The sequence below is a fragment of the Mytilus trossulus genome, chromosome 10 (assembly GCF_036588685.1).
Source record: "Mytilus trossulus isolate FHL-02 chromosome 10, PNRI_Mtr1.1.1.hap1, whole genome shotgun sequence".
In the NCBI taxonomy this organism is placed as follows: Eukaryota; Metazoa; Mollusca; class Bivalvia; order Mytilida; family Mytilidae; genus Mytilus; species Mytilus trossulus.
Window position 1 is genome coordinate 41,762,536 of NC_086382.1, and position 26,622 is coordinate 41,789,157.

Below are 26,622 nucleotides of genomic sequence, written 5' to 3' on the forward strand. Positions count from 1 at the left end.
CTTAATATTTGAAAGTAAAGAGTTCATACTTGTTCTTTTGCTTATGAAAAGAAAAAAATCATGATGTCATTAACCAGGCTTCAACAAATGAAACATAAAGATGCTATTAAAGTTTAACCTCCAAGGATATTTATAGCTTCAATTTTGCTATGTAAATAATCTTGGTTCAATAGCTTCCTTTTTAGCAAACCTCTATATATCTAGGTAAACATGATGGGAAATTTATTAAAGCAATGAAATACTATATAGACTTGGATTTACTCCATTAGCAGATGCCACAAAAATATTGATACATGAATGAGAATGTCCACAATGAGAAAACTTAAATCAAGACTTTTTCATAAAGTTTTGTTTCAATCAAATTTTTCACATTTTGAATTTACATTGGTAATTTTTTGTTTAAGTTAAGGTGGTATGGAGTCTAAAATAAAAATGATAGAATTTGTTTATACTTTGCCAAAATGTAGTATCTATTGATATATGTTGAAAAATATAATAAAAATCATAGGTCACTGCGCATTTACTCAAGCTACAGGACGTGACAAAATGACACATTTTGTATGGTTTATACTGTAAAAAACACCATTTTGGGATTAAAAACTAAACAAAATGATAGAATTGTTAAATATTTAAGCAAAAGGGGGCTAGGATGAAATTTGAAAAAAAATAGGCAGGACAGAAGTTTTGAGTAAAAAAAATAAGGCAGGATGAGACACTTGCAAAAAATAAAGTCAGGACGACAGTTTAGGTAAAAAAAAAGTCAGGATAAACTTTAAAAAAAGGCAGGACCGGACAGAGTGAAAAATAAAAAGGCAGGACTGGACAGAGTGAAAAATAAAAAGGCAGGACTGGACAGAGTGAAAAATAAAAAGGCAGAACAAAATTTTTCATCCTAGCCCCCCCCCCAAAAAAAATCGAATGGTAGCTCCCTTACCTCCCCTTAAAATGCCAATTATTATTTTTTTATAAACATCCATAATAAAGATGGAGAGCAACAATCAAACCATCTGATAAATATGCACAATTCAAGTCCAAAAATTTAAAATAAAATTACTTGTTTTGACTAATTAGTCCACTTAGGTTTTAACAGAGACATATAATACAATTAATATAATAATTGTTATGTCTCTGGTATTAAATATTAATTTGGTAGCTAAAAAAATATTCATATGTATCGATCTGTATAAAAATATATGCCAAAAGAATATAAAATTAACACAACTCCCCATTAAGCTCTGTTCGAAAGTTACAATACGTTTATAAAACAATTTTTATATTGTGTAATTGGCATTTTTGGTACGTTTTAGTGTTTTGTTTTCCAATATGTTTAATTTAATCAATAGACATATCATAGACCCGGAAGTTACGCACTTATCTCCCCTGAAGAAAAATAATACACGTTCGTTCTTCTGTCAACATGGCAGCCCCTGGTATACTTCCAAACCGATATGTAAACGGGGTACCCGTCCCCACATCAAGAAAGACATTAAGAATGAAAGAGAAATACATTATCTTGTTGGTATTCATCACATTCGGAACTGTTTGTTTTGGTGCTTTTATGTACCTACCAGACATGAGAGATCGAGCTCGAGTGGACTCACTTCGGGGACAATTTCGTGATGTTATAGTACCACATCATGGAGGGGTGGGGAAAATAGTACATGACAACGATGGTATTGATATCCATGTAATAAAGGACAGAGCGCAATTAGGTCAAAAAATAGAAATGGACATGGCCGAACAGAAAAGAATTGTTAAAGTTGGAGAAAAATTGAACATGTCCAAAGATGATACACTTGGGTTTAAACAAAATATTGAGAAAGACAAAGAGAGAGTACGACAACAGAAGAAGGAGGAGGAAGTTAAAAAGCGACAATCAGAGATGGAAAAGCTGAAGGAGATAAAACCAGAACATCCAGGCGGAGAGGGCGCTCAAGGAGGTGCACCATCTGAAGAAGATGTTCTAGAAAAAAGAAATGCAGTAAAAGAGGTATACCACTAATATTAAGCATGCATTACCTGTGAAAGGGGACGATTTTTTTTTAATTCAAACATAATTTTACTTTAAAAACTGTTAAAAAAGAAACAAAAATACAAATACATATCCAATTTAGTCCTAGGCTAGTTAAGAATATTATTTTTAGACTTAAAATATGGCTTCAGCGTTAATATGACCTTGTATGAAGGCGTCCCAGGAAATATTGAAATAGCCTTGCTAAAGGTGATTATTTGGTCGGGTCCTAGGCCTGTCGTTAGGAATTTTAGTTGTGACATAAAAGTCACAATATTTTAGTCACATTTGTACATTGTATGTACATGTAGGACGTCAATTTCAAGGTTGTAAACATCTATATATATATTTTGTAGCATACATTTAGCTCAAACTACAGTATTATACACTACAGTTTTGAATGTACATGTACTAGGCCACAATTAAAAATATTTTGGTTTGCCCAAACCCTACCCAAAGGTTGAGACAGTGAGTAGGTAGGTAAGCATTTTCTTTCTTTTTTTTCAAAAAGAGAAATTGAAGTATTGGGGGTTTATTAGTCTTCATGACTATCTGATTAAAAAAAAACCTTCTTCAAATCAGGACAATAAAAGAATTTGAGTAGGCAGCTTTTTTCTGGGTAGGTAGCAGTATAGCGTTTGGGCAAACAAACCTATTCTTTTTTATGGCCCTATTTACATGTGTATGTTTGTTGTGATGACAGCCTCCACACTTGGTGCATGGCACATTTTGTTTTAGAGTATAAGTTTACATGTAACATGTTAATGTGATATGACGATTTAAGTCACAACAAAATTTAAAAAAAATTGTACTGTGATAGTCCACTGATCATGACTTCACATAGCAAGTTGTGTTGCCTTCAAAATTAGAACAAGTACATCAAACAAGTAAACTAAAATGGGGACTGACAAGGAAAATTAAAGCATGGTCAAATTTGTAGTCTAGTGGTCTGGAATACCAACATGATTTTTTTAAATTTTAAATTAGGAACTATGTTTATCATCATGAGGATTAATTTTATGATACAGTGGCTTTACATGTACAATGTACATCTCATGTAAATTTGAGTTGAGAAAGTACAATGTTAGATAATCCAGAATTTGACTCTTCCCTGATCATGAATCACTGGTGCCTGAGAAAGTAATAATCAGAGGAATTCGCCTTTTACTGTCAAGCGATAACTGTAAAGTTGAGCTAAATGATTTTTTAGGTGTAGTCTCAAAAAAGTCAGGAGTCACTTCTCATGTTAATCCAAATAATAATTATATGACATCTCTTCAAATATATTTTATCCCTGAAACCTTCAGATATATATATATACATGTACATGAAGTTCAATAACATTTATTTAAGGTTTTCCATTATTAAAGTACATGTACATGTATTTCCATTTTAGTTTTTAACATCAACATTTAAAAGGCTATTATTTAAACTTGGAATTATTTTTAATTATGGAATTTGCTTGATTTCTTGTTATTGAATTTTTTTAATAAATTCAATGTTTATTCTGTACTGAAATGTTCTGTGCTGCGCACAACACTTTCTATTACAAAGAAAATATTATATTTTCAATAGAATGTACTGTGCCGCGCACAACACTATCTAATCAAAGTACAATGTATGGAAAATGTTATGAACAGCTCTAAATTGATCATAATAACAAATAAACATGGAATTTATTAAAAACATTTAAACACAAGAAATTATGCAAATTCCGTAATTAAAAATAATTCCAAGTTCAAATAATAGCCTGTTATTTGTACTTTTTATTCAAAATAGCATACAGACAAAATATATCTCTGTGTCTAAGTCTATTTTCATAGTTATGGTAAATTTTTCATATAACTGTCTTATGACCCTAGAGTATATTTTTTTTCGACAGGCTACAAACTATGTGATGAGTCATTCTGTTATTTGGTCAAGTAAGAGCAACACAAAGAAGTAAAATCAAATCATACCAAATTTTCTTTTTTACATAGGTGCATTCTTTCAAAAAAAAGTAACCTTCTTATGTTCTCTACATTTTGTACATGACAAAATCATCGAAAATCAGTTAATTCAATGTCTTTCCAAACTGTATCAATTATATGCTTTTACTTCTAGGCTTTGCTCCTTCTAGTTTGAGTTAAATAAATGTACATGTGCATATAAAATATAGATGTATAACCTGTTAAATACATTTTTAAACTGTAATTTCAGATGATGAGACATGCTTGGGCTAATTATAAGAAGCATGCCTGGGGTTCAAATGAATTGAGACCGATATCACACAGAGGACACAGTGCCAGTATATTTGGAACGCTGAATTTAGGCGCCACTATAGTTGATGCTGCTGATACACTGTATATCATGGAGATGATGGAGGAGTATAAAGTAGCAAGGGATTGGATTGCTGAAAATCTGAACTTTGAAGGCGTAAGTAACAAGGGTCAAGGTTATTTAATTTTCTTAATCTTGAACTAATTATAACCCTGAAAATCTGTCAGATATAACATTTTTATGCCCCACCTACGATAGTAGAGGGGCATTATGTTTTCTGGTCTGTGTGTCCATCCGTCCTTCCGTCCGTCTGTTTGTTCAGGTTAAAGTTTTTGGTCAAGGTAGTTTTTGATGAAGTTGAAGTCCAATCAACTTCAAACTTAGTACACATGTTCCCTATGATATGATCCTTCTAATTTAATTGCCAAATTAGACTTTTGATCCCAATTTCATGGTCCACTGAACATAGAAAATGATAGTGCAAGTTTCAGGTTAAAGTTTTTGGTCAAGGTAGTTTTTGATTTAGTTGAACTTGAAGTCCAATCAACTTGAAACTGTGTACACATGTTCCTTATAGGTTATGATCTTTTTAATTTAAATGCCAAATTATATTTTTTATCCCAATTTCACAGTCCACTGAACATAGAAAATGATAATGGGAGTGGGGCACCCGTGTACTATGGACACATTCTGGTTTTGTTGCTTGGAAGGAGTCTTTTCAGGAAAATTGAAATGACCAGATAAAGGATAGGGTCAGTTACTTTATAAAGTACAAATGTAATTGATTTGGTTAAATTACAATTACTTTTCTAATTAAAAGTAATTGATTACATTAAAATTACAAATTAAATCGTGTATTCCATTCTATTAATTACTTTACTTTACTCATAATGACATTGCAGTACATATTATATTATATATAGTTTTGCATGTATAGATAAGGCAAACATATTTTTAACATAAAAAATTTGCCTTGGGAAGTACATTTTAACATACCAGTATGTGTATTTAATGAAGCCACAAAAAATATTCATCTTAAAAATATAAAATATTTGGAAAAATTATATTCCCAAAAAATTAATATATATATAAACTCTTTCAAGCATAGAAATCATGTTTGACTAATATTGATATAGGTTTTTATGACACAATTTGTAAGTATATTTTGCACATACTTCACATATATACAGATATTTTTTAATTTTGTGTGCCCTCTTTGTACAGTAAAGGTGTTATTGATGTTACCAACTCCCCCCCCCTCTTTTCTACCTTCAAGTTATAGAAACAATCACTAATATCAACTTTTAAAAATATTTAAAGAGAATGCAGACTATAAAGATTTTTCATATTTTCCTGATCAAAACAGAACTTAGAAAAACTCCTGTAAGAAGTTGTCTGACAGTTTGACCCTATGGACATTTCCTAGTATTAATGATATCATAACATTAGAATATTGACTATATGCCATCACATTGAAACACTGTCTTCAAATAAAAAATGTCAACTAATTATCTAGTTAACTTCATGTCATTACTAATAATTATCACTTTCTCAGCACAACATGAATTGTTGTTCTCAACTCTCACATACATGTAACAAACAACAAACAAACAAACAAATAGTTTATTAGTCTCACCTCTTTTAAACATTTGATATACAACACAATATAATATGAACAATTTATCAAAGAGCCACTCTAAAAAGAGTTATGAGAGACTGTAAAAACACAGATTAAAATACATTTATATTACATCTATTTCTATATCAAAATATCTTAGCATAAAACACCATACTATTAAAAACAATTATACAAAAGAAAACAAACAACATTATAAATACTTATCACGAGTATATAAAATACACTTTCTTTTAAAAAGTACTTCATGGCAGATTTTGGCTGTAAAATAACAAACTCTATCATCATGAAACATAAATAAAAACTTTTCTTCATTACTTAAATTACTAAAACTACTTTCTATATTACATACACTGTTAAAAATTATCGTTCGCAAATCTGCATATTCTGGGCATTCTAATAAAACATGTTTTTCATCTTTAATTATATTCAAATCATTTTTTCTACAATTAAAACAGAGCTTTTCATTTACATCTATACCTTCATATCTGCCAGTTTCAATTTTAATAGGAGCAACACCTGCTCTAAATTTAGCATATGCACTTCTATATTTACCAGGCATAGTAATACTTAAATATTTTTCTGTACAATAATATGAGAATATATTCCTACTGTGAGTTTTTACCGTTATTTTTAAATGTCCACTTGCAGTCAGCATGATTATCTGTAATATTAATTTACTGTATACCAATTTGGGTCAATTTAAGAATAAAAATAATGAATAAATCTGAAAAAAAAAGGTCAAAGCATAAACGGAAAAACCAACTCTGGGACTTCTATTGATTCATTGCTTTGACTGTACAAAATAATTTGGCAGATAGATAGTTTTATTAAAGTACAATGTATTGTTAATTTTCACGGACTTTCTGAAACCAAACTTTTTTTGTTCTTTGCAATTTGGTAGTAAGGCAAAACTGGAAAAGCTTGATATACAGTCAAACAATTAAATAAACATATCTTAGAAACCCAAAACCAGAGTATATAATATTCTGATTGTCATCTTTTTTTAAATCTCTTATTATAAAAGGTCTGAATCTAACACATCACAAAGGGCGATTGGGGAGTAAAAATACATTCCAATTCAGTCATCTTCAAACTGGCAGAAAAAAACTTGCCAAAGTGGAGTATTAGCTTGGATTTGTGGTATGCAGTGATTTTGTTAGCGCTTGTCATTTTTCGTAATTTATAAAATGACAAAAGTATTTCAAATCATTCTCATCTCTTAAATTTGGAAAGTGTAAAAGTTATTTTCTAAAGAAAATGTTGAAATTAGGGCACCGCCTAAGGTGGGTCGCCCTATAGTGATCAGTCTGTCCGTCTGTCCGTCCGTCCGTAACACTTTTGTGTCCGCTCTATATCTTGAGAACCGTTATGATTTCAAAGTTTATACTTGACATCCATTTTAACCAACACCAGAGGGTGTGTCATGATGTATGTACAACTTCCTATGTCAAAGGTCAAGGTCAAAAACTTTAGTTTCAGTTGACAACCCTGTGTCCTTTGGTGAAGACCGTGTCCGCTCTTTATCTTAAGAACCCTTATGATTTCAAAGTTTATACTTGACATCCATTTTAACCAACACCAGAGGGTGTGTCATAATGTATGTACAACTTCCTAGGTCAAAGGTCAAGGTCAAAAACTTTAGTTTCAGTTGACAACCCTGTGTCCTTTGGTGAAGACCGTGTCCACTCTATATCTTGAGAACCCTTATGATTTCAAAGTTTATACTTGACATCCATTTTAACCACCACCAGAGGGCGTGTCATGATGTATGAACAACTTCCTAGGTCAGAAGTCAACGTAAAAAAAACTTTGGTTTTAGTTGACAACCCCGTGTCCTGTTGTGAAGATTGTGTCCACTCTATATCTTGAGAACCCTTATGATTTTAAATATTATACTTGACATCCATTTTAACCAACACCAGAGGGTGTGTCATGATGTATGTACCACTTCCTAGGTCAAAGGTCTGTCTGTCTGTTGGTCTGTCCATCGCTAACAAATTTGATCCACACTATATTTTGAGAGGACAGCTGTTATTATTTCATACTTTATACCTGACAAACATTTTCAACTTAACATATATATTAACCAACACCAGAGAATGTGTCATAATGTATGCATCCTAGGTCAAAGGTCAGTTAGTCGGTCTGTCCATCCGTTCGTTGTTCTTAACAAATTGTGTAAGCTCTACCTCTCGAGAACCGTAAATATTTCATACTTTATACTTGGTGGGTCATAATATATTGAAGGCATAATTCTAAAAATATGTGACAAATATCAATTGGGCAGCACTTAAACATTTTGTTCAAATATCAATCCATATATCCAGAAGTCACCTTAGAGTAGTCAACAATGAGTTCACATCATGCAGTCATATCACTATTATACTATGAAAGTAAGTTGAGAATATTTATCAGTTTTAAATTAAAATCTTAGATTAAAATCACACGTGAGACTATGTAATAACTTCAAATAATGCTTCATATCAGATTATCCATACAACTTATTTACCCCACGTTATTGACAGCGGGGCCCACAGAGATGGCTCCCATCTCAATGATATCTAGTTTTATCTGTGTTGATGTAAAGATGGCTTCTGTAGACAGAGTGAGAGAATCTCTGCACTTTTTGAACCCTTTGAACTACTTAAGAGGGATCTGAAAATCACAGCTAGATCTATTGCAAGGGAAAATTTCTATCCATATATATATATCCAATATCCCCTGAATATTTTCCTAGGACAGTCTAAATAACCTGCATTTTATTTCGTTTGATCTGTATTACAGAACCTACAAAAATGTTCTTATTGTATTATTTGTTAATTTGTTCTCACCCTAAACAAGCATGAAATATTTGCCACTGAACATAATGCAAATAACAATCCTAAATTTATTGCAAACATTTTAAAGATCAATTTCTTTTTCTTTTTATCATTTTTCTTAATTTAACATTAAGAATCTAGTGAACTTCTATTATTTTGAGTAAAAAACTGTTTAAGTTGACATGTTTGTGTTCAATTCTGATTACTTTGGTCTAGATTATGTCCTATCTGAACTCAGATGACCACTCTTAGAAGAAAAAAAATCAGAACTCTTAGAAAGAAATAATCAATCATGTTTTCCAGTTGTTATTGATAAACCTAATCATTGTTGACATTATATTGAATACTTGTATAGCTTTACCATTCAGTTCCTTCACATCAAAGGGAATAAATAGTTTTTCACCATATATATGAATATTTACATAAGTGTTTAAGATGTAATAATTCATTAGCCTGTGGAAACATTGACATTATGAAAATGGAGATTCTTTTAGACAGCAGATCATATTAAAACACAATTGTGTCTCTCACTGTAAATATTTGAAGAAAAAAACCCACATTTATATCAAGAAATGTTTATTCAAAAATCAATGTGTGTCTTCTGGTTCATGCAAAAAAGGAGAATCAATAAGTAGGGGATCCAGATTTTTTTTAGAGGGAGGGAGTGGGGTCACTGACTGCCTTAAAAAGTTAAAGGGGCTTGTTTCAATCATGACTCAGCGATTCCCTATATAATCAAACAAAATTTCCCCGACTTGATCCACCTATGGAGAAGATGGAAAAACAATGGTATAGAAAATTGTAATATTTGAACTCAATTTAAGTAATATTCCAAAACATATATATGATGAAAAAGCTCATTGATATTACTTGCACTATTGTGTGATGTTGAAGATTTATGCATGCATTTAATTTAGAAAATACATTAACTTCAGTGGAAAAAGATGTTAGAATATCCTGAAACACTTCACGATTTATGAATTTCTATGCTAATTACAAGAATAATTAATTCACAAATCCTGTTTGAGAACATTATTAATAAGGACATTTAATGGCAATACTAAGAATTTAAATTTTTTTTTTCATTTTGAATTCTTTTGACACCATCATTTGTACAGTATTTTTTTTTTTAGTAAATAAAATGAAGGATGACATATTGGTTGTTGCCTTTGGCCATTTTACAAACTGATGACTTGTAAAAATGTACCTTTCATGTCACACTTCCTTGTGTTACATATAAACAAAGACCTTTTTAAATGAAAACATTTATCTAATTTCTGCCTTTCTCTGTTTACATATATCTATCATACCAATATATTTCCTGATATTTTGCTTCTGTATTAAAAAGGAACAAACTTCTTTATATAATTTTGGCAGTGGCATGAGTTTGTGTTGAAGAATTTAACAAACAAACAAAATAAAGAAACTTTATTATCGAAGTTGGGAGTGTGAATTTTTTTTTTTTTAGATATCATAGTGTCTTTTATATTAAATTGTCATGCTGTTATTTAATGGAAATAACTGATTTATTTATAGTTCTCTATCATGACTATAAAAGGCAGGAAACCTCATGAGGTTTGATTTATTCTCTGCTTTTAAAGGTCAAACAAAGTAGTGTTATTTGTTTTATTTTGTTAATGTATGAAAATATAAATAAGGTAATTTATCTAACAATGGAGTAAATAAGTAGCACTGGCCTTTCCTGATTCCTACCAATATTAATTCAGTATTCAATAATAATACTTATTAATTATTCACTAGATTTGTAGTAATTGTTTAGGTTATTTTGCAAAACCATTGATTAGTTTCTGAAAAAACAACAACAACATAAAAATGGACGAGGAGAAAGAGGCCAACTTAATAATACCAACTTTATGTATAAAAAAAATAGTATGATACCTCTTTACCTTCAGAGTTTTCAGGAATTCAATGTCATAATGGAAGTTTTTAAAGACCTTGACTGGCTCACAACGTCGGCTATTCAATGTGATTGTCAAAAGAAACTGTTATATCCAGGGGCATATCCAGCTATTTTAAAAAAGGGGTTGCAACCCCTGGAACTGTAACTAAGATTATAACCCCTCATTAAAAGTGGAGCAAACATATATGTAATTTTGCTAGCCTTATAATATGAGAATTTTAAGTGAAAAGAACAAAAGCTTTGAAATAATGTTACTGTATTAGATACAAAGATTGTTATCAGCTTATGTGGACAAACAAGAGTAACAATTTTGGTGCATTCATTCACTGATTTAGAAGCCTGAAGGTCTGTAATTTTGAGTCTGGTCCTGATTTTTTTCTGTTTCATCTCAGTCCAAGTGTCCGAGAAACATTTATTGAATAGAATAATTTTAAAATGCATCCATCAGCAGCGGTTTTCCAATATTTTAGTTCAAACTTCATGTCAGTGTCAATTAAGATCTTATTAGTGTTTAATGGTGTGAACCCCACCTCTTGGGAAGTACATTTATAGCTGGTTGCTTTAATTACATTGTCTCAGATGGTTGAACAAGGTCATTTCTAATTCTGTTGGGTGGGAAAAAAACATAAGTGAATTTATTGTTTTAAAGTGTGAACACTAACTGATTAATTATATTTGGCTTAGCTATCCAGAGTATGCCTGTGTGGAGGGGGCAAAAGGTTTTACCCTGTCTATCTGTCTGTCCCTATGTCCAAATGTTGGTTTCCCTTTTCTGACTTCAGTTTGGTGTAAACAATTTTTTTTTTTTAATATTACAGGTGTATTTTATAAACATATTCACAATTAGAATTAATTTTCTTTAGTTTGCCTCAACCAAATGTTATGAAGCTCATACACAATAAAATTGAGAAAGGAAATGGGGAATGTGTCAAAACGACAACAACCCGACCATAGAGCAGACAACAGCCTAAGGCCACCAATGGGTCTTCAATGAAGCGAGAATTCCTGCAACCGTAGCTGTCCTTCAGAATTATACACAAGAAACTAAAATTAAAAATCATTCAAGACTAACAAAGGCCAGAGGCTCCTGACTTGGGACAGGGTTTAACATGTTTATGAGATCTCAACCCTCCCCCTATACCTCTAGCCAATGTAGAAAAGTAAAAGCATAACAATACCCACATTAAAATTCAGTTCAAGAAAAGTCAAGAGAAGTCCGAGCTTGATTTCAAAAGATGTAACAAAAGAAAATAAATAAAATGACAATAATATACAAATAACAACAGACTGTTTATAACCACAGAACACAGTTAAATTTAAATTTTGTTTATAACCCCAGAACACAGTTAAATTTGAATTTTGTTTATAACCCCAGAACACTGTTAAATTTGAATTTTGTTTATTACCCAAGAACACAGTTAAATTTGAATTTTGGTGGTGTCACTTTAACTGTTCTTAAGTTGATTCCCTTCATAACTTTATATGTTATGCAAGCTAGAGCATCATCTGTATTACTTTTTATCCATTTGAGTTGTAAGTGCTGCTGCTATTGCTATGCATGACAAAATCTTTAGTATTTTCAGTATGATATCATGAAAACTTGCTTGTTTTTGTTTGTTTTTTATAAGTCATCAGATTTGTCTGTAAATTTATGTTAAAAGTGAAATAATGTATATTTTTATTCATTTTAGTCTTCAGAGTTGTCTGTATTTGAAACAAACATTAGATTTGTTGGAGGATTGCTGGCTCTCTATGCCTTAACTGGTGATAAGGTAAGGGGATGCAACTCTATATAAAGAATTATTATACCTTGTTGATAGGATGCTTACATTCTGTAATTCCTGAATTGTAGTTCAGTTGACTGTATTGTGTAGAAAAAATTCAATTGTAGTAATGACATGAGTGAAAGAACATATATTTACAGATTATGGGTTTATCATCTCAACAAGATTGATTTTCTCACTTAAGCCAGGACGGTGAAAGCCTCACCGAGAAAGGCAATCAAGTTGAGATGAACAATGATAATCTTTTTAACACTATTTTACCTATGACGACGTTGTCAATTTCATGTCAATTTTGTTAGCAACGCTATGTGCATGCTTAGTTTCTAGCGATTATTTTCCATCTCAAGCGAGTAGTATGATATAAAAATTATCACAAAAAAAGATCAAAGGAAAAATTCACAAAATAGCAATAAATATGTTTTATATGAACAAGATAGCAAAGAAGAAAACGAAGATACCAAATGGATGAACAAAAGTCAGTGGCATTATGCGAAACCAAAATCATTAAATGACAAAAAGACAAACAGTCTAGAAAACGCTACTTGAAAAACTGAGCAACACAATTATCTTACATAGTATTAAGGCAATATTTTGTAGATATCTAGGACTCCAATATTTTGTTACTGTATCATCTATAATAAAAGGGTAGGTGGTGATTGATAAAAGCTTGGAAGTCATACATCAAGGGCATTCATTTAAAGACAATGATGCAACCTGGCAACTTGAATCAAGTTTTCATATCAATGAGAAATTTGTTAAGTTTTCATTCTGTAAAATAGAGGGGCTTCTAAAACTGACACTTTAAGCCTTAAGGAATCAGGAACCTTGTTGTTTTAAATTTTCATTTTATTGAGACTTTAAAAAAATGAGTCAATTTTTTACTAGTATTATATGTTATAAGAAAACTTTTGCTGGAGCTTTGCTTGTATGCTTATTGATAATGCACATTAAAAGGAACAGATTTATAAGCATTAATTGTATTTTTCAGATGTATAAAGAAAAAGTTGTTAAAATAGCAGATAAATTATTGCCAGCATTTAATACGCCATCAGGAATACCAAACTCCATGGTAAATGTCAGAACGTAAGTCATTAAGATAAGGATATTCAGGAGATCCAATGAAATGCATAGTTGATCCAATGAAATGCATACTAGTTGATCCAATGAAATGCATAGTTTATCCTTATTTCAATGTGTTAAAAGTTCCAATAATTCAGTTCTAATAGCTTAAAATTGAACCTTTTGGTTTATTAGTTCTCTTTCAAAAGTAAAAGCTGTGATTTTGACAACAGCTGATTTTGTGAATGATTGCAACTGTTTTTGGGTGAGGGGGGGTTGATAGGGGACACTTCTTTCTACTTGCTGAAACCTTGTGGAGTAGCATGTAAAAAACTCCACTCACATTGTTGGTCTTGTAAAAGCAGTGTATAATTAGCTTCTTATTGACATTATTGTCATAAATATTCCATTATTTTTTTATGCCCCCCAATACAAAATGTCAGGGTGGGGCATATTAATTTACCCCTGTCTGTCCATCAGGATGGATTAGGATACAAAGTTTGTCTGGCTATCTCCTCCTACAGTTTTGGAGATACAGCTTAAATATTTTGTAGGGTTTTTATACACAAAGTGAAGGTGTGCATGGCCACAGGATTTTGATTTCTTAAAAATATTCTAAAAGTGACAGGTAGTTGGACTTATTCACTTTCTGATGTTAGCTTCATATAGAGATCATGGTTTGTCTGACTATATCCTCCTACAGTTATAGTTTTGGAGATACATCTTTAATATTTTGTAGGATGTTCATACACAAAGTAAAGTTATGCATGGCCACAGGATTTTAATTTCTCTCAAATATTCAAAAAAATGACAGGTACTCGGAATAAGTGGTTTTCTGGTGCTAGCTTCATATAGAGATCATGGTCTGTCCAGCTATCTCCTCCTACTTTTACATCATCATACATAGTGTGCAGAGCATCAAGTGAGGGGGGAGGGGCTTGTTCTTATAAATAATAATCCAATCAATAATTATTAAGATCAGAAGTTTCCAAAGTTTTCCAACTATTAACATCATGAACATAGTAAATTCATAACTGTCAAACTGAATTATTTCAATGTTTTTAGTATTCCAACAATAACAGCGGGGTAAGTGTCATGAAAAAGGAAACTCACATTTTATATTATGATAGCATTATTTGTATTCAGCATGCATAATTATATTTATTGTTAAGACATACAATATTTCACCAGTTTGACTCGCTTTACCTTTGTTGATTTAAATTTTTAATGAGTTAGTTTAGTTTAAACTTATTTATTTATAGTGGATTGGGAAACAAGTTTTGCAACTTGTATTTATCCCTTTCCACTTTGCAGATGCAAGTGCTGCCTTGTAGCGGCATTAGCCTACTCTTTTTTTCGAAATCTACAAGGGTGTCTTTAACATGCAAGAGATATGGCTCTCTCTTAACACGGGTCAGCCATTTATTGTCCCCTTCCGACGGACTATCATTGTTTCCTTAAGACCATACTCGCAAATGGTGCCAAGGGAGAGCCGAAAATTGAGTTCCTGAAATTTTCATCCCGAACGGGAATCGAACCAGAAACCTTTGTGTTAGTAGTCCTAACCACTACACCACGTCAGTGAACTGTCCAATTGAATGAAGGCAGTAGTTATTGTTTTTTGTTGAGTTTATTCAGTGGGACCTTTATTTTCTCATAAGAGAAATAAATCACTCATTGATGAAATTAACCTTAAGAAAAAAATTATCTACAAAGTAAATGAAATTACATGTATTAACTCACAAAACTCCATTCTCAAATGATGTAGTACATGAACTTATTCAATATCAATCATATTATCAATTTGTTGCAATATAAATGTGTTGGAGAAACTAAATATCAAAATTGTTCAGTACTATAAGATGTACAAATGAATCTACTTGGCCAAAACAGTCAACTGAGTCCTTGTAGGAGTTATTGCCCCTGAATAACCATTTTAACCTATTAGAAGAAATATTTTTTCTCATGGAAAGAAATTTGTTTAGATGGAGGAAACCTTGCATTTTCATGGATATTTGATTTTGTGAATTTAGTTTTGCTAAAATCAGCATACAGACTATAGAAAATTTGAAATCCATTTATCATTTGTCCCCAGTACCCACAAAAATTTGTATCCAACACATATTAATAAATCAAACAATATATATGGCAAAAATATTCAGCATAATAAAATCTTCCACTTATAATGTTAAAATTGTCATTTGACCCTTATTTTCCAAGTTTGAACTCTTCTGTTGGTTGTTTTATGATTATTCATAGTTTTAAAATAAAAGTAAAAAGTTGATTGCTAAACTTAATTTTAACTATATATGTTTAATTTTGTATTTACAGAGGTGGATCAAGAAACTGGGGTTGGGCTTCAGGTGGTTGTTCTATTTTGGCAGAATTTGGATCCTTTCATTTAGAATTTGTTTATCTATCTGAAATAACTGGTAATCCAATTTACAAAGAAAAGGTAAGAAAGATTTAAAATGAAGTAACGTCTTTTTATAAATATTAGGAGATGTGCATATCTGTAGTCAGGGTCAGGGGTCGAATTTATGCTTTTTTGTGTACTGGCCAGCCAGACCAGTGGACTGAAAATCAACTGGTCCGGCTCCAAATCTACTGGTCCTGCAAAAATGACATGCATTTGACAACTCTATCAACTGTAATACTTAGTATCCCCCTTAATTGATGTCGCAGGTAAATTGTTTTTCAGAGATTTTAATCAGTAAATTTCTACTGGTCCGCCGGACCACCAGCTGACAAAATCTACTGGTTCGATGCAAATACTACTGGTCTCGGACCATTGGACCAGCGCTAATTTCGACCCCTGGTCAGGGTGCTTCAAAGGGTTCAGATAAATCTGCAGACTCATGCCAAAGACCTCATATGTACAATTGCCAATGAAACTATCCACCAAGTTTTCGAACCATATATGTTGTAAAAAACGTCTAAACAATATTGGAAACATGATGGATTTAAATGCTTGGATTTCAATTAGTATTTTTCATTCAAAAATTTGGCATGTAACTACCATTAGACTTGGTATAAATTAATGACCTCAGACCATATCTGCAGAAGGGATCATACAATAAAAACTGCTATTAAGAATTGACTAAAAAGGTTACTTGTGTGTTTTTATCTAGAAATGGCCTTGTGCAAGTCATAATTGTTAATCTATAGATGTTTGTGTTTTTGATTATGGTAATATATGTGTTTTTATATAATTCTTATTTTTGCTTCAGGTTGATAAGATTAGAGAAGTATTAAACCAGATAGAAAAACCTGATGGACTGTATCCAAACTATCTGAATCCAAAAACAGGGAGATGGGGCCAGCGTAAGTATATTTGATGATCTGTTTTAGATAAATAAATAAAAATACATATTAAAGTAGTTCATAACTATAAATCTAATTTGAATGTGAATATATGATGGACAGTTATCTTTGAATTATGACAATCACCTTATAAGGGATCACTGTTTGACAAGCCTCTAGTCTTTGTTAGTCTTGTATGTTTTTTAGTTTTAGTTCATTTATATGTTTTGAAGTCATGTTTGACTTCCAATTACACTGAACTAGTATACATTTTTATTTTGGGGCCAAATGAGGAACACCTCTTGTTGCATTGAAGACCCATCATTGGTGGCCTTCAGCTGTTATCCTAGTTTGGTTGGATTGTTGACTTTTTGACATATTCCCCTTTTCCATTCACAATTTTTATTGACAAGAATGTTTATCACCTCTATATGAGATCAATGTTACACATTATCAGGTGAAATATAACTGATGAATTTAATGAATTATTTACTGTTAAGCAGAAAAATATCACAAAATTTGCTGATCTATAAATCAGAGTTATGTACAAGAAAACCATGATAACAAAACCTAGAGAACTAATTCTACATTAAATGTCTTGAAATACTCTGGAAAATAAACAATTTTACAGTACAATTTAATTTTACTGTCTGATATTATTTCTTTTACATTGAGTATGAGGAATTTTATTCCATCTTTTCAATAGAAGTTGTACTGTAAATTCAGAAATTATTGTGTGCACTTATTTTTACGATTTTGTCATCTTAGACTCAAATGTAATTTAAATCTTTGCGATATTGAGAAAAATCCTTTTTTATTCATATGAAATATTTCAAAGTGCGAGTTTAAATTATTGTGATTATAACCCTGTCGCATTTTTCGCAATAATAAAAACATAACAATAATTTCTGAATTTACAGTACCTTAAGAAATTTTTTGTTTTTTTGGCTCTGCACTTTTGTTCTTTTTGAAAAATAATAACTCAACTGAAAATTTAAATAAAAGATACTCATTATCTTAACATTTTTTTTGCAGAACATGTTGCTATAGGAGCACTTGGAGACAGTTTTTATGAATATTTGATAAAGTCATATGTACAGTCTGGAAACAAAGATGAACTTGCAAAAAAAATGTACTTTGATGCAGTTAAAGTAAGCTATTGCAATCAGAACATTTATTCACTTATTTACAAAGTATATTCTGGCTACTGTGCTTGTTGGACCTTGCTTTAATAGTGTCTAATAGATTAAAAAAAGATTTAACAATTAATTTATTTTATATCTGAAAAATTCTTTGTATGCAGCTTTTATTTTCATGAATGAAGATCTTTAATGAAAATAAAGATGTTTTATAATCTACATATTATAGTACATGTATATTGCTTGTACAATACAGTCTTATTTTAGAATAAAATGCAAAATCTTCATTATCTTTGCATAAACTACATTTGATTTTTTAGCACATTTACAAAACCCTATGTAGGATTCCATTCTAAAAAAGACATTTAGAACAATACTTAAGAGATATCATGGTTAATTAATATATTAAAAGGAGTCTAAAAAATATGAATTAATTTTATTCTTGACTTTTTTTCAGGCAATGGAGAAGAAAATGTTACAAAAATCTAAAAGTGGAATGGTTTACTTAGCAGAATATAAATCTGGAAGACTAGAGCATAAAATGGACCATTTAGGCTGCTTCTGTGGTATAGTTGCTTATGCTTTAATTACAAAGGAAATTAAACCTTTCCCTAAAATCAGTTGGTGTTTACCTTGCCATTGTGTTTTCATCTCTAGGAGTTTATTTTTTGTGCAGCATAATTATTCAATAGGATTCCATGGAAGTCAGAAGCTATTGTAGTAATTTAATGGAACAGTTCATTTTGCAAATTTTAAATGGCTATGTTATCAACAACTGATTCTGTGTAAATATTTTATTTCCATTGAAATTAAAATAACAGAAGACTGATGTAAATTAACATTTAAGCTTCAAATACTGGTAGCTTTAAATAGTTTGTATTCTTCAAGCATGCTTTTTCTCAAACCGCAAAGGCAAACAACAAAAGACTGCATGTATAAGATATTCAAAGTGAAGTAGTCATGCTAGCTGAAATTACTAAAATGCGGAGAATGTATTTATAATATTTTGATTCTATATTTATGTTGAAAGTGTCTGAGATTTTAAAACTTGTATGGCATACATTTATTTTCAGGTGGTATGTTTGCTTTGGGTGCTGAATATTCAGATGATAAAGCCAAATACATGAAACTAGGAGCTGATATAGCACACACCTGCCATGAGTCTTACGACAGATCAGGTATGTATAAAAACTGTTATTATTTGTTTTTAGCAGTGCATACCATGAAATGCAATGAAAACCTTATGGGACTGACTTGATATCCAGGGCTCATGCTACCAGGCGACTTGGGCAAAGAAGTTGCTTTCCCGACCGTCACTTAGCTTTCCCCGACTCCCAAAAGCGAAGACAAGTAGCCCTGTTGTTTACGATACTCACTTTTAGTCACTTCCGTCATCGGACATTTTCAATTTTTACCAAGTTGATGAAACATTAACTTTTTATTGATAATTAAAGAAATTCAGACATAAATGATTCATTATCTACTGAAATGAGGTTGAAGCATCGTTTTTTGCAGTGTGTAGCAAAGTTATTTGATAAAAATACAACTTTTTATCACTTCATGCACTTCCGAAAGTGCCGGTGCTTGTTACTCGAAAATGTACATCAACCTAACTTTCGGCTGCAAATAAGTTTGTTACTTCATTTAAACTTGATAAAAGTTGCCCCCAGTAAATGTTCAATTCATTTATTGCATTAAAAACGTCATGATCCTTTCCAAATAACTTGTCAAACATCGTTTATTTTTGGAAATTTTCTTGCAATCGTCCGCCATTGTCTGATTTTTAAACTACAGATCGGAAACAGATCAACTATGACCGAAATCCGTATTTTTACAAAATTTACTACGGACACACAAATGGAACAGCTGACAGAAGAATGTTGATCCCAAAAGGAAAAATTACACATTTCACACGCATTAAAAGATTTTTGGTTACATCTAAATAAACTCATCATTGATTGGTGTATAATTCCCTATAATTTATATGGATTGTTGTAAACTATTGTAAAGTTGCTAAACTCTTAGACTATTACACTAATATCAATATATTATTGCCCAGCTTACCTTTATATATCTTTTGATGAGAAACACTGATTTCATACAGAAGATAGTTTGTAATTAAATTGTAATTGATATATTATAAATTTTTTACCTTTCAAAAAAAAAAATTTTTTTTAGTGCTAGACATTTAGTTGGTAGTTTCTCACAAGGACCTTGGTAAAATTTAAACAACTTTTAATTTGAACTGTTACTTTAATTGAATACTCAGATATGAGTTGAACAATATAAAAAGAACATTATTTACAAATGACCGTTTATACTACAGTAAAATCCAAATATTGTAGCGCCACAACCAAATGAGCACTTCTCTTTCAAATCTCACCACTTCTAACTATCAGTTTCAAAAAGAGAAGTCACTTCTCCCTATAATTCTGAAGAAGTGTGAGCCCTTATATCTAAATCTTTCAAGGCTTATCACTACCTTTTTTGAAACACAAAATATAGTGCATTGCTTATGACATACTATACATCATATCCATGAACATTTCTAGAAATTTATCAATGTAATATATGCTCAGATATTCAAGTCACAAAATGATGTTACGCTTGTCAAGAAAATTACATAACTTGCAAAGTGTAGGAATCTAATATCTGCTCTAAAAATAAATTGATATCATTATAAAAAGTCTTTAAAAATTGAAGTTTTCTTCCTTTGTCCAGAATTGTAGTCGAATAAACTACAATAGTCTTTACACTGCAAAATATTATTTTACTTTTCACAGATAAATTAAAGCAACCTTTACCCTTCAGTGCTTACCAGCACTTTGATTGTAATATTCACTATCAATGGTTCTAAACATAACATAACATTTTACTCTTGAAAATCTGGATAGCACACATATCGTAAAATTTTAAAGCTTGAAGATATAAATAAACCCACATATCATTTTTCTGGTATTAAGGTACCATGGTAGTATTTGTCACAACTTGTTGTAGGTTTTATCAACAAAATACAACATTTCATAAGAATTGCATGCAGACTTTGGCTTACTCATGCATTCTGAGTTTTAAGCAATTCACCCAAAATTCCAGTATGTTCACAAATAGTATGAAAAATTGAATGATTGGACCAACTTTAAATAATTTAATAAAGTTGAGAATGGAAATGGGGATTGTGTCAAAGAGACAACAACCCGACCATAGAAAAAACAACAGCAGTAGGTCACTAACAGGTCTTCAATGTAACGAGAAATTCCCGCACCCGGAGATGTCCTTCAGCTGGCCACTAAACAAATATATACTAGTTCAGTGATAATGAACGCCATACTAATTTCAAAATTGTACACAGGAAACTAATATTAAAAAAATACAAGACTAACAAAGGCCAGAGGCTCCTGACTTGGGACAGGCGCAAAAATGCGGCGGGGTTAAACATGTTTATGAGATCTCAACCTCCCCCCCCCCTTTTACCTCTAGCCAATGTAGAAAAGTTAATGCATAACAATACACACATTAAAAAGAGAAGTCCGAGTGTTCTCTGACATGTTAAAGTACTGTCTGGAAAAATGGACTGAAAATATCAGGAGGACAATCGAAAAGAAGGGGGAAAAAAACACAATACCATAGCAAAAAATGTAGAATTTAAGTAAAGGGAGACAGAAAAGCAGTCTTCTATACAATAAGTAGAAAACTAAAAACTGCAACATTTAACACCAAAAATTAAGGTCATCTTTGGTGCTTCGGAAGGGTAAGCTGCTCTGCTGCACATGTGGCACCCATTTATAAGACAGGCCAATTATGAAGTTGAGCATACTGGATGAAAATAAAATAAATTGTAAGTCATTTGATACCAATTTATTCATTCAATAATACTGTGGATTCACTAATATTCGTTGGGTACCAATTTTCGTGGATTTCGTGGGTACAGGAGAACCACGAATTCAAATGTTCAACGAATAACAAATTTTCTAAAGGATTGAGTCTAGACTTTGCCAAAACCACGAAATTAAATATCCACGAATATGTAAATTTTCCTCAAACCACGAAAATCGATACCCACCAAAATAAATGAATCCACAGTATATTAATATAGATTATTTTGTTTTAAAGATTGAATTTATATGTTAACTTTTGTATGTTATTATTTCCAGCCACAAAACTAGGACCAGAGGCATTCAGATTTGATGGACAGACAGAAGCCAAATCTATTAGACAGAATGAGAAATATTATATATTAAGACCAGAAGTAGTAGAAACTCACTTTTATATGTGGAGATTTACAAAAGAACAAAAATACAGAGATTGGGCTTGGGAGGCTGTTAATGTAAGTTTAGATACATATATCTCTGTCCAGAGGCCGATTTAGAGGGGTGACCCATGGGGTGTGCGAAACATTTGGTTGATTATACAGCAGATCATTGAAGCATGACTTTAGAAGCCCCTTAGTCAGTCAGTGGGCCCCCTCTTATGAACATTTCTTTATCTGCCACTGCTGTCCCACTTTCCGATGACATTTGTAGCGCGTCTCTGAATTGATTGGTTGTATAATCAACTATACAAGGGAAAGTGAGAAAACAGAATACAAATATTTTAAGCATATTCCAATTCATAAAATAAAGCTATATAGAAATTAAATTTCTGATCCTCATAGTTCCTATTGTGATCAGTGTGTTGATGGCCTAGTCTGTGAGTTATCTATAACAATCATATATTACAGAATGCTTAATTAATATTCTTTGGTAGTCTTTTGACATCAAGCAATTATATTTATAACTCATTTTAAAGATAACCTGAATCACCAACAATACTGAACAACGCCACAGACCACAACAACCACTGACACCCGACTACAAAATAACAGACATACAAAAACAAACAGTATTTCTTATTAAACTGTCTTGCCAAGGTATAGTCTGTGTGTGCTTTGTCTGTATATTATGTTTGTCTTTCATTTGTTGTTTTGTACCTAGTACATCAGCCTGTTGGTTTTCTGGTTTGAATTGCTCTACATTTTGTTATGCAGAAATGGTTTTGATAATTATTGAAAGCTGTTCAGTGACCTATAGTTGCTCACATCTATTCCTTTACATTTCTGATGGATAGTTGTCTCATTGGTTATGATACCACATCTCTTCATTTATGCACATAATCTAACTTTTAACCTTTGTGAAAGAGGGACAAAAGATACGAAAGGGACAGTCAAACTCATAAATCTAAAACAAACTGACAACGCCATGGCTAAAAATGAAAAAGACAAACAGACAAACAATAGTACACATGACACAACATAGAAAACCAAAGAATAAACAACACGAACCCCATTAAAGTTGTAAAGTTAGATAATTCCTATGTTGTTTTTACAGGCATTAAACAAGAATTGTAAAGTAGACGGTGGATTTACAGGAATAAGAGATGTATACCAGGAACATGGGTCACAGGATGACGTCCAGCAAAGTTTCTTTTTAGCAGAAACTTTAAAATATTTATATCTGACATTCTCAGAAGATACAGTTATACCATTAAATAAATGGGTATTTAATACAGAGGCCCATCCATTACCCATACAGGGAGCAAATACTGTCAAGGAAATACAATCGTGAAAAGAAAAAGAAAATAATTAGGTTTAACTAATTTATAAAATGAAAGGGAGACAATGAAAGTAATTGTCTCCCTTTGGGTCAATATGTTTCCATATGATATTGAGATACAGTTATACCTTTATTTCCATTGAATAGAATTACCATAGCATGGATTTTATGACAGACAAAATCAATTGATTATGTTTTCTGATTTTAATAGTGTAATTTTGTAATAAACAAATTTACTAACTGTATATTCAGAAATAGTAAGTTGATTTTATAAATGAAAACACTTTTTGACAGAATTAATATATCAATTATTAAAAGGCACCTTTTATAATTTTTTTGAAAGTAGGGCATGTTTATGAAAAATATTAATACATGTTGTGTTTTGGACAAAGCAGTGTTACTAACAAATTAATCCATTGAATTCTAGATTTACTACATTGATGCATATAAATATAAATATCAGGTATAGACTGTTCCAAAATTAATGTAGGTGGTGTAAGGGTGGGAAGAGCTCAAATTTATCAAGTGTGGGGGGGTGTAATTTCCTAAATATTTGTTAGATCTATAATAAGAATTACAACTTTTATATTATGAGGTGAGGGTTTAAAAAAGTGCCTCCTTTACCCGCCATTCATTTAATTTTGGAACAGCCCTAAAGGTTTAAATAAAGTTTTGTCTTTAGATTATGTTAAAGGAAAATTTAATTAAGTTCAGTTTATAGTTTGAAATATCATAAGTATAAATTCATGTAAATATTTTTTTTATTTAAACAGATTTTAAATAAAATGGTCTGTAGTAAATTATTTATAATCATGAACAAGAGAAGATATAGTTTGTCTTTTCTATGAGTGTAATAATGTAATGTTGATCCTGCTGGAAGGAATACAGTTTTGCAGAATTTAAATCTCATGATTAATTTTAGTTTGTTATAAGAGAAAAATTGGTAGGAATGTAAGATATTTGTTTTGTATTCAACCACACTTTTTTAGCTCACCTGACCTGAAAGGTCAAGTGAGCTTTTCTCATCACTTGGCGTCCGTCGTCCGTCGTCCGTAAACTTTTACAAAAATCTTCTCCTCTGAAACTACTGGGCCAAATTATACCAAACTTGGCCACAATCATCCTTGGGGTATCTAGTTTAAAAAATGTGTCCGGTGACCTGGCCATCCAACCAAGATGGCCGCCATGGCTAAAAATAGAACACATGGGTAAAATGTAAATTTTGGCTTATATCTTTGAAACCAAAACATTTAGAGCAAATCTGACAAAGGGTAAAATTGTTGATCAGGTCATGATCTATCTGCCCTGAAATTTTCAGATGAATCAGACAACTCGTTGTTAGGTTGCTGCCCCTGAATTGGTTATTTTGAGGAAATTTTGCTGTTTATTGTTATTATCTTGAATACTAGTATAGATAGAGTTAAACTGTAAACAGCAATAATGTTCAGCAAAGTAAAACCTACAAATAAGTCAACATGACCAAAATTGTCAGTCAACCCCTTAAGGAGTTATTGCCCTTTATAGTCAAATTTTAACAAATTTTCGTCAGTTTTTGTAACTTGTACAAAAATCTTCTTCTCTGAAACTACATGGCCAAATTAAACCAAACTTGGCCATAATTATCATTGTGGTATATAGTTTAAAAAATGTGTCTGATGACACCGCCTACCAAACAAAATGGCCGACATGGCTAAAATTAGAACATAGTGATAAAATGCAGTTTTTGATTTATATCTTTAAAACTAAGACATTTAGGGCAAATCTTTCTGTCCATCAGAATAAGATCTATCACCTTGCAAATTTTCAGATGAATCTGACAACTCGTTGTTGGGTTGCTGCCCTAAAATTGGTAATTTTAAGGAAATTTTGCAGTTTTTGGTTATTATCTTGAATACTATTATAGATAGAGATAAACTGTAAACAGCAATTTTGTTCAGCAAAGTAGGATCTAAAAATAAGTCAACATGATAAAAATTGTAAGAGTACCCCTTAAGGAGTTATTGTCCTTTATAGTCAATTTTAAACAACTTTTCGTCATTTTTGTAACTTGTACAAACATTTTCTTTTTCTAAAACTATGGGCCATATTAAACTCAACGTGGCCACAATCATTACTATGGTATCTATTTAAAAAAAGTGTCTAATGACCCCATCTACCAACCAAGATGACCGACATCAGTAAATGCAGTAACAGGTGAGCGACACAGGCTCTTGAGAGCCTCTAGTTTTAAACAATACTGATTTTGGCTTCTTGTCATAAATTTACACAACAGAAAAGAGCAGATTTTTTACTGGAATACCAGTATACAAACAACTCACTTCTTAAGCATATTTCAATGCTTTTCTTTTATCTTACTTCGTGAATTTGATACAACGATACACATTTTCTACAAAACTTGATATATATCTGTTGATAAATAATCCTTTATCCTGCATAGCAGTGATATGAAAATAAAGAAATTATTTAGTATGTTATTCTGTATATTTATGTGTTATTTATGATTGTAAATTACTATAAATTATTAATTGAAAAACAATTATTTTGCATTATTACTACTATATTTGTAGTATTAACAAGACTTGATTTCTCATACAAATCATGATTTTTTTTAACATGAAAGCACTACATTTCATATGAAATATTATGTCATTAAATATATTCCAGTAGTTTGTTTAAAGAATTGCCACCATCAATTTGTGATTTAGTCTATGCAAAAACTAAACTTTGCCATAGAAGCAGAAATTTGTGAACATCAAATCCCAAATTGATGGTGCCAACTTTTCAAGCATATTAATGCTGTTCCTATTTAAATGCAATACAAGTAAAACATGTGAATTAACCCAAAAATGTTGACAGCACATTGTGTAATGTTTTTGCTAATTACTCTGGATGTCATCCAATCAAAAGTAGTGGTACATATCATGTTGCATTAGACTTACTTGCATGATGACATCATTTTTCAAGTCATGTACTTATATTTTTGTACAGATTATTCTTTGTGTGTATGAGGCAGTTTTATCTTTTCATGACTTAAGATATATATGTTCATGTTGGAATAATTAATAACGTATAACTCTTATTCCATTGATATGATGAGCAA

The 26,622-nt window shown here is 31.3% G+C and overlaps 1 protein-coding gene across 1 annotated transcript; it reads left to right on the top strand.

The window, feature by feature from the left end:
* The first annotated feature begins 1,364 nt into the window (after positions 1-1,364).
* LOC134687371 (mannosyl-oligosaccharide 1,2-alpha-mannosidase IA-like) lies at positions 1,365-24,494 on the top strand. The gene is made up of 11 exons (XM_063547622.1): positions 1,365-1,990; positions 4,211-4,426; positions 12,341-12,421; positions 13,422-13,516; positions 15,824-15,947; positions 16,723-16,816; positions 17,831-17,946; positions 18,392-18,500; positions 19,008-19,112; positions 22,086-22,258; positions 23,298-24,494. The coding sequence occupies exons 1-11, from the start codon at positions 1,418-1,420 to the stop codon at positions 23,532-23,534; spliced, it is 1,923 nt and encodes a 640-aa protein (XP_063403692.1). The 5' UTR covers positions 1,365-1,417; the 3' UTR covers positions 23,535-24,494.
* The last annotated feature ends 2,128 nt before the right edge of the window (positions 24,495-26,622 follow it).

Coding starts and splice junctions, on each gene's coding strand:
- LOC134687371 (XM_063547622.1), top strand. CDS start 1,418: ATGGCAGCCCCTGGTATACTTCCAAACCGATATGTAAACGGGGTACCC. Junction 4,427..12,340: donor AAAATCTGAACTTTGAAGGC/GTAAGTAACAAG, acceptor TATTCATTTTAG/TCTTCAGAGTTGTCTGTATT. Junction 12,422..13,421: donor ATGCCTTAACTGGTGATAAG/GTAAGGGGATGC, acceptor TGTATTTTTCAG/ATGTATAAAGAAAAAGTTGT.